Source organism: Coccinella septempunctata, chromosome 5, assembly GCF_907165205.1.
Source record: "Coccinella septempunctata chromosome 5, icCocSept1.1, whole genome shotgun sequence".
Lineage (NCBI taxonomy): Eukaryota > Metazoa > Arthropoda > Insecta > Coleoptera > Coccinellidae > Coccinella > Coccinella septempunctata.
Genome location: NC_058193.1, coordinates 916,836 through 930,015, shown reverse-complemented (window position 1 = coordinate 930,015; position 13,180 = coordinate 916,836). Strand labels below are relative to the sequence as shown.

The 13,180-nt window shown below is 38.4% G+C and overlaps 3 protein-coding genes across 3 annotated transcripts; 2 read left to right on the top strand and 1 right to left on the bottom strand.

The window, feature by feature from the left end:
* Positions 1-3,057: 3,057 nt before the first annotated feature.
* On the bottom strand, positions 3,058-4,287 carry LOC123313024 (chaetoglobosin A biosynthesis cluster protein C-like). The gene is made up of 2 exons (XM_044897687.1): positions 4,075-4,287; positions 3,058-3,687 (listed from the first exon to the last, which is right to left on the bottom strand). The coding sequence occupies exon 2, from the start codon at positions 3,682-3,684 to the stop codon at positions 3,058-3,060; it is 627 nt and encodes a 208-aa protein (XP_044753622.1). The 5' UTR covers positions 3,685-3,687; positions 4,075-4,287.
* A 680-nt stretch (positions 4,288-4,967) lies between these two features.
* Positions 4,968-6,110, top strand: LOC123313023. The gene has a single exon (XM_044897686.1). It carries the CDS (start codon positions 4,968-4,970, stop codon positions 6,108-6,110), a length of 1,143 nt encoding a protein of 380 aa, XP_044753621.1.
* Positions 6,111-9,643: 3,533 nt separating this feature from the next.
* Positions 9,644-11,560, top strand: LOC123313022. Its single transcript, XM_044897685.1, has one exon. The coding sequence runs from the start codon at positions 9,644-9,646 to the stop codon at positions 11,558-11,560; it is 1,917 nt and encodes a 638-aa protein (XP_044753620.1).
* The last annotated feature ends 1,620 nt before the right edge of the window (positions 11,561-13,180 follow it).

Sequence of the window (13,180 nt, the reverse complement as noted above, 5' to 3'; positions counted from 1 at the left end):
GCCCACCCTTGGGTATAATTCAGTGTCAAATTTTCAAACAAGTCAGACAATCAAATATATTATATACAGTGGGCAATCCAGTATACATATTGACAAGTTTGTTATCATCCTTTATGATTTCAAAAGAAAACCTGTTCGAGAGATTCTGCAGTTGCCTTTTTAGTGTTTCATTTTCTTTTTAAAAAAAATACAGTTCTGCTTCTTGCAGTCCAGGGTTAGTTGGCATTTTTCCATGCTGGGTCTCAGTAGAAACACTTGCACCTGCATTAGATGGCCCTGTTAAGGAAGGGTCAACACATACTGGTGAACTACCAGTGAAATATTCCTTATTCCGATCACCAGTTTCAGTGACTGAAATCAGTTCTTCTGCGTGTGGGGCACTTTCTTTTTTTTTGTACAGGGTGTCAGTTAAGTGTGAATTATCACTAGCACTGGATGGCCCTGGTACACCATAGTCTGCACATACTGTTGAATTATCATTATCCTTATTTGTATCATCTGTTATGGAGGATGAAACTTCTACTTCTGCACTTCCTTCTTGAGTTTCCTTGGTTTCGGAGAGATTTCTGTGAGTAATATTAAAATAAATTGAATCATTCCGTTACAGAAAATCGTCGTTAACGTAAAAATAGGTGTCCATAACAAGGAGTAAAACCATCGATGTACATGGAATGAACGCGGTCAACACAAGAATGAAGACATCCAAGAGTAACAACTGAACACAGAAAACACAAAAACAACACCCATACATGACAAACGAAACACGAAATCAACGTTCGAATGGACAGTGGCGGATCCTACGAGCATTAACGATTACGTTTTAACCGAATTTTTTGGATTACGTTGGAATAAACAACACTCAAGGTGCCAACAGCAGAACGGAAATTAACTGCATTAAGATGTCTATTAATAAAGATCATCTAATTGAACACTCGTTTAAACCAATTAGACTCACGATTTAAAACGTGGACATTGTCAAAATCAAAACTATGTCCGACGTAGGGTAAAGAGTACAGTTATTGGCATTTTAAGGATCACTCAATCTATTTTTTATCTGTTCTCGTCAAATATAAGATGTGGCTGAATTAAAAGAGTACTTTCAGGTTGGTTGGATGTCCGAGATTGAAAAAAATGTAAAAATAAAACTTTATTTCTGTTTGTTATAAAAAAATTCGAACTCCAATAAATTTTTCTACAAAATATAGTCATTGGCATCAAATTGACTATTATTGACACCTCATCTATCAGTCATTGGCACATATTCAGGTACATCGTTAGGATGGCACTAGATGCATTTTCACTCGTAAATGAAATCCATTCTCGGAATGAGCACCGTAACTATATACTGCTCATTTCATTAAACATTTCGAACAAGCATTACATATATAGGTTCGAACAATTGGAGGCATTATATTATGTAGTCTGATACATCTTGAATGGAATTTTCTGTTACATTGAAAACATTTTATTCCATATCTGTTTTCTGTTATATTATGTGTACATATGAAACATAGTCCTGAATTTTCTCTCGAGTTATTAATGAAATCATTTTCATCGTAAAATTTTTCTGGGCTATCAAATTTAATTGCTCTGACATGACTGGATTTTTTCAAGACAATATCGGATATTATATTCACATTAGTTGGGGATTTGAATTCGGATCTTCTCTCGGTGACAGAACTGTTTATGTTCCGATTCATGTCGTCCTTTTGGGTGATGAGTCTTACAGTTTTTTTTCGATTACATTTCTTCGAATCAACCTTTCTTCGTTCTTCTTCTCTTTCTACTCGTTTTCTCTTCCTTTCTTCCTTTTCCTCTTGTTCTTTTTTTTTCTTGTCTAATTTATTCTTCTGGATGGTTTGCCATTGATCTGAAGTTAACACATATGGTAACCTTTCGCTTTCTCTTTTTCCTGTTCTATGCGGAGATACCGGCCAGTAGAGGAAGTCACTTATGTCAACTTTTTCAATAGATTCACTCATCACCTGGTTGGTCAAGCAGGGAGAATTTGATTGTTTTTCTCTTGCTTGTTGTACATATTCATCAGTCATAGTGCTTTCGGTGATACTACCTTCAGAAGTTAGATTGGTTAAGATTTCTGAAAATGAAGCAGTTGGACTCAAGGAAGTGCCAATTACATTGGTACCAGGTATATTGATTGTCTCATAATTTATTATTGGAATATTTTCAATATCGAAGAGATCATCGCTTCTTTCGATTTCCATGATATTCTCTTGTCCAATCTCTAGAAAATGTTCACTTTCCGTATGAAATTCACCAATCGTTGAAGCTGCTGCTATGCTTACTTCAGATTCATCCGGTTCCTCACAAATTTTTTTCAAAATAGCATGTAGTCTACCTTCATCAGTTGTTACATCAGTTCCTTCCAGTTGCATCAGCTCCTTTATTCTTTCATCTCCCACTATTGTCCTAAAGTCGTCATAACTAATTTTTCTTCTTAAGTGCTTCCTATCACTTTCTGCATTTTTTCCTCCGTTTCCCAAGCATTTTGTGAAGTCTAATGCATCTGGACACCAAGGGTGTAGACCGCATGCTCGGAATCCGTTAACTATCGTTTCGGATTTCAAATTTTTCAAAACTCTCTCTAAAATGGGAGCCAATTTCTCCCTAGTCAATGCAGAAGTCGGATTGCTGCGCCTCCATTCTAGAACTTCTTTTTTCCAATATGATTTTATAGGTTTAAACGCAGATACATCTGCAGGTTGCAACAATCTTGTTGAATTAGGATAAAGTGAAATTAATATGATATTTAATTTTTTGCAGAGCTCGCTAACTTTGTAAGTTAAATGAGTTGCATGACCATCTACAAATAAAATAATGGGGAGAACTGTTTTGGTTTGCAACAAATATTTATAGAAAACATTGCCCAAATATTCGTAGAAAACTTCGGCTTTCATCCAGCCATTATCCGACAAACCTACCCCCCATGTTTTGGGTATTTCTCTGGTGATATCTGCTGGAAGTCGCTTATAAGGAAGCACTAACATTGGAGGTGTAATTTCGCCAGCAGCAGAGAAGGTGAAGAGTACAGTGATATTAGATTTTGACTGTCCCCGATCGATTATTTCGTGATCCTTTTGGAGCAATAACAGTTTTCGTTTTGGGACAAAGTTGAAAATTTGTCTCATCTGCATTAAAAATTCTAGAGGGATCCTCTAAGATTTGAAACAGATCATTTTCCTTGAGGTAGTTTTCGATATTTGTGAACCATCCTCTTATGTCTGATTCACTTACATTGGCACTGGACGGTGTAACACCTTCTGATTGGCGTTCAGTTAAAACTGGATGCCGACGCAAGAAACTCTTGTACCATCCATCTCCAGGAAGATTATCTTTGAATGGATTTGGGCGGGGATTTTCATCCAAAAAGTTTTTTACGCTGGCTTGTAAGTCTTCTTTTCTTTGTGGAAAGCCTTTTATTACGCAGTCTGATATCCACCTAACGAGCATTTCTTCTTCATCAGTGGTGAGAATAGGATTGGGACCATGCGATATTTTCTTAAATTTGTTACTCAATCTGAATTGCAATGTGGCTCTTGGTATATTATATTTTCTGGCAACTTTTTTCTTTGCTTCCCCTTCCTCTATTTCTCTTAAGGCTTTTTGCAAAAGCTCTTCGTCATATTTTTTGTTGTAGTTTGATCCCTCCCTGACTTTCGGCATTCTCTATGAAAAATACAATTATTGGCACCCTCAAAGTACGGTCATTGGCAGTGTGCCAACAACTGTGGAAACAGCATATTTGAACATAAGAATTATTTTGAAATAAAATTATCAACATTCAAATGCGTTTCGAAATAAAATAAATGGGATCACTGTAAAAACAATCATTGGCACTAGAGGCCAATTACTGATTTTCACTTTTATTGTGATACAGTTGTTGGCACCTCGAATTCTTCAGAATAATGGGAAAAAAACAATGCATGAGCTCAGAATTTTATCCTTTGAACATCACAAATCAACTGAGTAAAAGATCAGAAGTTTTAATGATTAATTTGCCGAAAATCCCAGTGAAGTAAACATAGTCTCTCTTAAGAAATTCTTAAGACTTACCTTGTTATCTGTTCGCTCCAGAACACTCGACACATACTGTCCCGCCAATAACCCTACTTTGAAAGAGCACTCTTGAGATTCTGGAGATCGTTCGAGCGATGTTGCCAGTTCCTAATGATCGAACAAAAGCATAACCAAATGCGACGTTTTTCTTAATAAATTGGAATATTCAACATTAGTGCCAATGACCGTAAGGGTGCCAACAACTGTATGCTTTACCCTATATCGTCGGTGACTATGTTTGTAAACAAGTACCGATATGGAATTCGGAGGTTAAGGTTCGAAGAAAGCGGTCACTTTTTCTGAGAGCTAATAAATTCCGAAAAATTCCTTATTTTTTCAGTGTGTGAGTGTTTTATCCTATCCATCCCATAGCTAACACAACTGGTGAGTCGATTGATCGACATATTTAGTTGATTGAGTAAACCTTATTTTGTAAATTGCATTTAATCAATTTTGATACTGGTAGTTTTTCCTATATCCCCTGACTCCTAGCAGGGGAATAGATTAAAATGGATGAAGAACAGGGGGAACGTTAACGTTCCCCTCAGTTCAACCATACCTTTCCGAAAAGAGTAAATTAATTTGGGATAATTTAATTTCGAAAAAAACGATATCTCAAGCTGACCTAGAGGAGTTAGCGAGAGATATCGACAGCTTAAAAAACAAAACAGATGTTGCCAATTTTGATAATTTTATTCAGAACCTCGAATCGATGGAAACAATCATAAGTCATTATCTATGTCACTGTTTATAACATAATTTTCCATTTTTTAGCCTGAAGAAGGCACAATAAAGTGCCGAAACGTCGTGAAAGAATAGTTTCTTGTGTTTGTTCCTTGGACCGATATTTCCCAACTGCAATCATAAGTCTTTTATCTTTTTCCGACCAGATGAATGCTCAAGCGAAAAAGAATTTTTCCAAAACACAGGTTACTAGGAAATTGGCTCAATTAAGATATAAAGAGACAGATAAAGCTCCATTTTCGGTAATCATTGAATCAAAAAACAACAATATTCACCCTATGAATATAGGGAAAATATTGGCGATCAATAATATAGAGGGAATCAAACAATTGAGTAGAAAGGGAGCCAACAAAGTTGCGGTTGACTTCAAAAACTTTAGCCAAGCAAATGATTTCATTGACAACGAAACAATTTTTGATGAAAATTATTTAATATATGTTCCATCCCGTTTGGTGACTTGCAGGGGGGTTATTAGCGATGTTGGATCTGACGTTGTAGACGACGACATTCTGAACTGTGAATCACCGATTAAAATTGTGAGCGCCAGAAGATTAAATAAAAGAAAGGTGGAAAATGGAAAAGTCAACTATGTACCTTTTGCTTCATACCTTATAACGTTCGAAGGAAAGACCCTACCCAAATACCTGGGTATCTGCTATAACAAAAAGGAAGTGAAACTCTATATTTCGCCTGTCATACAGTGTTATAATTGTCTTAGGTATGGACACACAAAAAAATTATGTCGAGGTAAGAAAAGATGTCGTAGATGTGGAGAAAACCATGAGGAGGCGGAGAGTGAATATGATATGCAGTATGCCAAATGTGTATTCTGCAAAGAAAACAATAACCACGAATCGACAAATCGTTTGTGCCCCGAGTATAGTAGACAGAAAGCCATCCGGGAAAAAATGGCAGTGGACAACCTGTCATATTTTGAGGCCGAGCAATTTTTTAGGTCGAATAACTTAAATACAAGAAACGTTCAGGCATTTCCAGCTCTGCCATCGCAGTCAAGTCGCCACTCGCGAGCTGAGGTGGTGGAAGCCCCACACCGAAGACTGTTGCTTAAAACACCGATGAAGCCGTATAGTAACATAGTAGCATCCCCTAAAAAACGTAAAAATCCATCCTCCTCAGGTTACGATTCTGAGAAACACAAAATGGCACTAACAAATTATTCCCCTGCCAGAGCTCAATCGAACGGTTTTATGTTCCAATCCGAGAACAAGATAAATTCAGATAATCGCCCTAGTTCTTATACAAGGGAGGGAAACCTCAGGACTAAGTAATGAGATGTTGTTCGCAGAAGTAGACGGCTTTTTAAGCCAAGAATCCATAGGTCCACAGAGTTCAGAATCTATCAACAATATAATGAAAGAAATTTCCCAGAGAGTTCGTTCTCCTTCGGAGGACGATTTCTACTAGGGAAACTAATCCAACAACATTAATTATGGCAAATAAGATATATTTAAATCCTACAATTAGAACCACTTTAAATATCTTTCAGTGGAATATACATTCAGTAAGGTGCAATAAAGAAGAACTCAAACTAAAACTCAAGGATTTGAATATTGACATAAGTATTTGCCTTATCAGAAACCTTTTTTAAACCACTGGAACCATACCATTTTCCTGGATTCTCTATTGTTAGAGAAGACAGAGAAGATGGATATGGAGGAGTAGCTTTCTTTATTAAAGACAACATTATATTTGAACATGTACGTCCATCAAATTTCAGTCTGCCTGATGGTCTACAGGTGCTAATGATTAAAATAGATCAAATCCTTATAGTTAATATATAGGTATATTCCCCCTAAATTTAATCTTAGACAAGAACATTTGGAAAAAATTATTGAACATATTAGACCTCCCTTCATATTGTTGGGTGATTTTAATGCCCAAAATCCCATGTGGGGGTCAGGCGCCCTCAATACAAAAGGCAAGCTAATAGAAGACCTAATAGAATCAAAAGACCTAATTTTGTTGAATGATGGATCCAGAACACGACACACCCCTCCTGGTCAGAACAAAAGCGCTCCAGATTTGACATTGGTGTCACATGAGGTTGCCAGGAGTGCAACATGGTCTGTTATTTACGACGGTAATTATTTGGATCATTTTCCAATATATTTAACCATTGAAGTGGATCCCAGGAACAGTAGGAGGCCTCGTCGTAGTACATTCCCATTCCCTAGATTTAATTGTGCACGAGCTGACTGGCTTGCATACAACACCTCATTTGACCTAAATGAAACTAGAGAAATTAGATCTCTGGAGGAGGTGGTTACCTCCATTCAGAGAGTTGCTTCAATTACTATCCCCAGAAGATGCCAATCTAGAACGGGAGTCCCGAAAGCACCATGGTGGAACGATACAATTTCACAGGCCATTGAGGAGAGACGCAGGGCATTTAAAAATTTCTATCATCAGCCAACTCAGGAGAATTATATACTAACAAAAAAACTAGGGGCCAAAACTAGATACTTAATTCGCCAGGCAAAAAAGGAAAGTTTCAGGAATTTCTGCGAGATACTACATCACAAAAATGCGAAGGATATGTGGAATACTATTAAAAGATTTCAGAATTCGATATTTCCTCGCCCTAAATGTCTTTCTAAAAGATCATGTGGAGAGGAAATTTTATCAATGATAACACCTGCTGTAATACAAAGCCCTTCTACTATACAGAATAATCTAATTGTTAGTATACCGTTCACCTACTACGAATTCACGAATATCCTTCATTTGAAAAAGAAAGACACGGCTCCTGGAATAGATGGTGTGACATACAGCATGTTGAAAAATCTACCCATGTCAATGAAATTAAAAATAATAGAACTGTTCAATTCATTATTGATTAACCCCAGTATCCCCAAATCATTAAAAAGCACCTTGATCATTCCAATTTGTAAAACGGGGAAGAACCCTAATGAAGCAGAGAGCTATCGCCCCATTGCATTGTCTTCATGTCTGCTCAAGACCCTAGAATTTATAATCAAGGTTAGAATAGAACATATCTTCGAGAGTTCGTTGAGAGATGACAGTCTGATGCTTGGTTTTCGTAAGGGTAGGTTAGTTCAGGACTGTCTGTGTTATGTGATATCGCAGATATATCTTGGAATCTCCTTTAATAAGTGTGACGAGGCAGATTTTGCCCCGCCACGAAAACGAAATTTCTTCACCTATACTTGTATAATACGACCTATTAACCGAAATATCTCCGAAGAAAACCGTTATGTTATCATAGGGGGTCTTTACCGATTGATATTATGTCATTGTTTTCCACCGACCAGTCCCATATTTTTAGCGGAAACCGTATATGTCTTTTGTTTTCAGAATTCATATATTTTATAATTATTTCCGTTCAACCGTACATTTTCTGAGTCGAGAGCGGTCTTTCAACTTGTTCAGTTTTTCCTTCTCTTCAGTTGTTTCTGTTTCTTTCCGAGCCGGCTGATTGACCGAGCAATTTGAGTGCAGCCAATGGGGAAATGAGTTACCGATAGTGGGGCAGTTTTCCCAAGGAGTGGTACTTCTTCGAGCCCTGCGCGGAAGGTCAAGAGCGAAGTCAGTGGAGATCGAGCTGCCGAGGAAAGTGCGTAAGGTGTTATTACCGTGAGTTGGAAATTACGTTAAGAAGTTTGAAAGTTTAAGGCAAGTCACTTGTAGTATTATTATTTCTTACGTAGTGCATACCTGAGGGCTATTTTCCGCTTTCTTTAGTCTGTTGGACTGGCTGAGAATACTTACTAACCGTTTAAACTTGACCTAGTGATCGTAGACTGTGTAGAGTGCCGGCCATCTGTGTCCGTGCGACCGCCGTGGGGTCCCCGTAGGACTTGGAGTTCCTAGCGTATTTTTGGTGCTTATTTTGTTAATATATTGCCGACTTCCGACCGATCAAGTTACAGGTTGACAATTCCTTCCGACCTGCTGTCTGACTGGCAGCCATTTTGTGGACCACAGAGAGAGAGAGAGAGAAGGAGAGAGAGAGAGAAGGAGAGAGAGAGAGAGAGACAGCACTGCAATTGGACTGAGACCAGCCACGGTACCGATTTCCGCCGACAGAGGGTAACAGAGAGAGAGAGACAAGGAGAGAGAGACAGGGTGCACTGCCATTCGACTGAGACCAGCCACTGTACCGATTTCCGCCGACAGAAGGAGTGACTTGCCAGGATCTCAACAGACCGTAACTACTGTCTTTTTTTACCGTACTCCTCTGGAGTGACCGTACAAAATTTAACCGTATTTACCGTCTATTTCAACCGTATTCTCCTGGAGGGACCGTGTTTCATCAGCCGCCCCCACACTGACCAGGACGCCGGTTGACATCAATATTTGTTGAGACTTGTACATTTCTGTATATAATTTAATCCAGTAGGAATAAAGGACTAAACATTTATTTTGTTGCCAGTTATTTTTGCCAGTGAGAGACAGTTCCCTAAATCAGTTAGAACTAGGTTTTCGTCAGAAGAGGTAGGTACTCTTTTTGAACGATTAAAAACCGTCAGAAAGCAGAGACAAAGAAGACGCTACCACCCTAGTTTTCACTGCTACCCTTCTCCACTGATCATTCAAGTCTACCCGGGCTCTCTAATTTTTGGAGATTCTGTGAGAGACGTGGGGTTCCACTGATTGCCCCACTGGCGCCCGAGCAAAGGTAAGGAGCGTCCAGGGTGAGAGAAAAAGCCCATCACATAAGTTTGTAGTGATTGCCTTTTTGGATATAAGCAGAGCTTATGATAGGGTTCTGGTTGAGGTGCTGTTACAGGATCTCCTGAAATTGAGGGTTCCATTTGAGTTGGTGTCCATAGTTCAGAATATGCTCACGGGTAGGGACGTTTTTGTCCTGGATCCTCACTCTGGAGAACCAATCGGCCCAGGAGAAGCCAACACTGGTTTGGAACAAGGTTCATCACTGAGCCCATTGTTGTTTGATATTTATACTGCTTCGGTTGCTGAGGAAGATACATTAATAGTACAGTTTGCAGATGATTTTTGTGTAATATCGGCAGGATGGGATTTGCAGAGGATATGCGAGAGGGTCAACGGAACCTTGGATAATGTGTCTAGTTGGATGAATGATAGAGGATTACAACTATCCCCCTCAAAATCCAAAGTACTGGCATTCCATAAAGGCAAAACACTCCCACAACTGCCAAGGATCCAAATTTTTGACACCCAAGTCCCCTGGTGTAACAGTGTCAAGTATCTGGGATGCCATTTGGACAATAAACTTAAATGGAGAATGCACGTGGAGAACATATGTGGTAGAGCTATGAGGGGAATAAACTTGCTGAGGAGGTTGACAAGGGTTTGGTGGGGGTCCCACCCTACACTTCTGTTAAATGTATACAAGTCACTTGTTCGCCCCCATCTGGATTACGCCACAATATTTGTGGGAAGATGCGCCCAATCTTTGTATAACCAACTTGACAGGGTCCAGTATCAGTCTCTACGTATAGCTTTGGGATATATGCGTTCTACCCCAATTAATGTAATGTTGGCGGAAAGTGGAGAGCCTCCCCTGAAATATAGGAGGAGATGGCTGGCATTTAAATTTATCAGCAGACTATGTTATGTTCAGAACCCGGGGATGATGAACTTATTACAACAACTAATCAGATTTAAAGGATTTTGGAACAATAGGCCAATCCCTGCATTTGTCCAGGCCACCAAGGAGGTGCTGGAGATTCTCCCAGATATAGACTCTTCCCCAATTCTGCATTGTTTTAAGTATTCAATACAGGTTCATCACAACCCTATACGGTATGACACCATGGGCCTAAGAAAAGAACATGTAAACAATGAACCCTTGTTCCAACAAAGATTTCGTGAAAAGTTTGAGGGTTGTTTGGAATTTTTTACGGATGCATCCAAGAATGCTCAGGGAGGGGTAGGTATTGGAGTTTTCTCGTCTACGGTCGGGTACTCGATGTCGGAGGGTTTGCCAAAGTATATTTCTGTGTGCACGGCTGAGATTGTTGCCATATACAGGGCTCTTCAGTACATATTTTCGCAGGAAATAAAATCATCGGTGATTCTTACAGACTCCATGTCTTCTTTGCAATCCATAGCTTCGTGGTCTCTCAGTGCGGATGTCAACCCTTTTGTGTTGAAGATCAGAGCACTGATACATGATATACAATGTAGGAATTATTCGACCAAATTAATATGGATACCTGGACACACCAATATTGTTGGAAACGAACGGGCAGACTCGCTTGCCAAAATAGGTGCTAATGGTCCACTTCAGACACAAAGGATTAGGGCACACCCGCGTGAACACTGGCCAACATACAAAATGAAGATATGGAGAGAGTGGGAAAACGAGTGGCACGATGTCAGCCGGCAAAAGGGTAGAAGATATGCCCATTTGAGAACGAAAAATAAAATTACTCCAAAACCATGGTTTGCAGAATGTCTTCGTCTACCAAGGAAAGCCATCACAACTATAAATAGATTAAGATCGGGTCATTGTTGTTCCCCAGAGCATTTATATCGAATGAAGGTATTGGATAACAACAATTGTGAGTGTGGAGAACAGGGAGATTTGGATCACATCTTCTTCGGATGTTCGAATAATACTGTTAATTGTCAAACCTTGTACTCCACATTAGTAAAAGAGTGCAAGGTCGCTCCACTAACGATTTATGATTGCTTGTTAGATTCAAACCTGAAAGAAACTACCATTAACACAATTGTAGCTTTTATTTCATCATCTCATATTAGATTGTAGTGCGCTTTGAATTGTGGATTTCAGGCATGATTTTGGCTTTGTAGATATCGTAGCGCATGATTTTTCTCAGTCAGCTGAATGTACTAAAACCCTTTCCTGTGTTTTTCCTCTGTAGATTTACCTATATCGGAATTTAACACCGCTGAGTTGGAAGATAAACCAAAACAAAACCGAACATAACCTAAAAGTAAGACCATAGAAGCAAAGAGAGTTACTCTTTGATAGAAGTCCATAGGATCAGAAGTTGACAGAAGAGAAAGCGAGCGTGGAAGAAGAAAATTTCTTGGTGGAGATCCGGAGGTGGAGAAGGGTCCAGATATCCTCTGGGTTTGCCCATCAGGAGACACTTGAGCCTGACCACATGGCCAAAAGAAGCCGGGTCATAGAGAGAAATAGAAGAAGAAGAAGAAGAAGTACCGATATATTACTAGCAGACTAGTCGATTCAGATCAGAATTGAGATTTTATATCATTGTACTAATCAAACGGTAGAATAATAAAATGTGACCGGTCAGTGTTATCTCTTCCACCTTACCACCCCCTGAACGCCACTACACCATAGACTAATAAAGGAGGATTGACCAAGCAAGTCATTCATTTACGGGTTTGTTTTGGGAAACAACATATAGAAAGAGATGGAAACATCCGCTAGAGAAAGAAGCAAAGAGAAATGGCCGTTTCCTGGGTCGCGCCATAGGCGTCCCATAAGGGTCTTCTCTTTGATAGCGAACTTACTTTGTAATATGTGATAATGAACGAATTCCTGGAAGCCGAGAAAGGTTGTGACTTTCACTTTGATTACTTACATACCTCTTCAGCAAGTGCACAAGAAGTACAATTCTTTATTCCAATCGGGTAATAATTGGATAATTAAAATTGAATTATTATATATTATATTATATTATTATTCTTTGAAAGGTGTGGTTTTATTGAAGAATTGTTAAAAATCCAAAAAATTACAGTGACATTGACGAACTGAAAAGATGAATATTTGGAACTACAAATAATTTATTGTTCCGAAATTAACATTTTACAACAACTGCACAATTGATTTTCTGAAAATGGAAGAGCTGCTTTGAAATTGCGGAAAGTCTTTAATGCGTTGAAAAAGTAGAACCATTACATTAATTATAGTACAGGTACATTTCCAAATTCTACAAGCATAAAAAAATTGAAAGAAAGGTTTAAAACAGATTTGGTGAACATTGAAAGGGGGAGAAAAACTTATTGACTAGTCATTCACATCTGTCTATATTTTACACAGAACAAAAACATGAACATTCATTTCACTCATTTCTAAATAATATTGTTTTTGTGAGCACACTCCTCATCCTACCTTTTTTAGATCTGTCCAATTTCTTTGCATTTTCATGGTGAATCCGCAGTTTAAAATAATTTGCTAATATTAATTTTATTAAATAAAAAACATGGCCATATATAGGATCATCTTCGTACAGATTATCTTGAAATGAGGACAAAATATCTGGTGACAAGGTATTCATTGTTTTTTGAATTAATAAAGATTCAAGATTTTTTATATTCTTATTAAAAATCCCAAACGTCACACAAACTGATAACAGTTGGGGAAGCTTTAATCAAATTTCCATACTGCTTTCGCTCT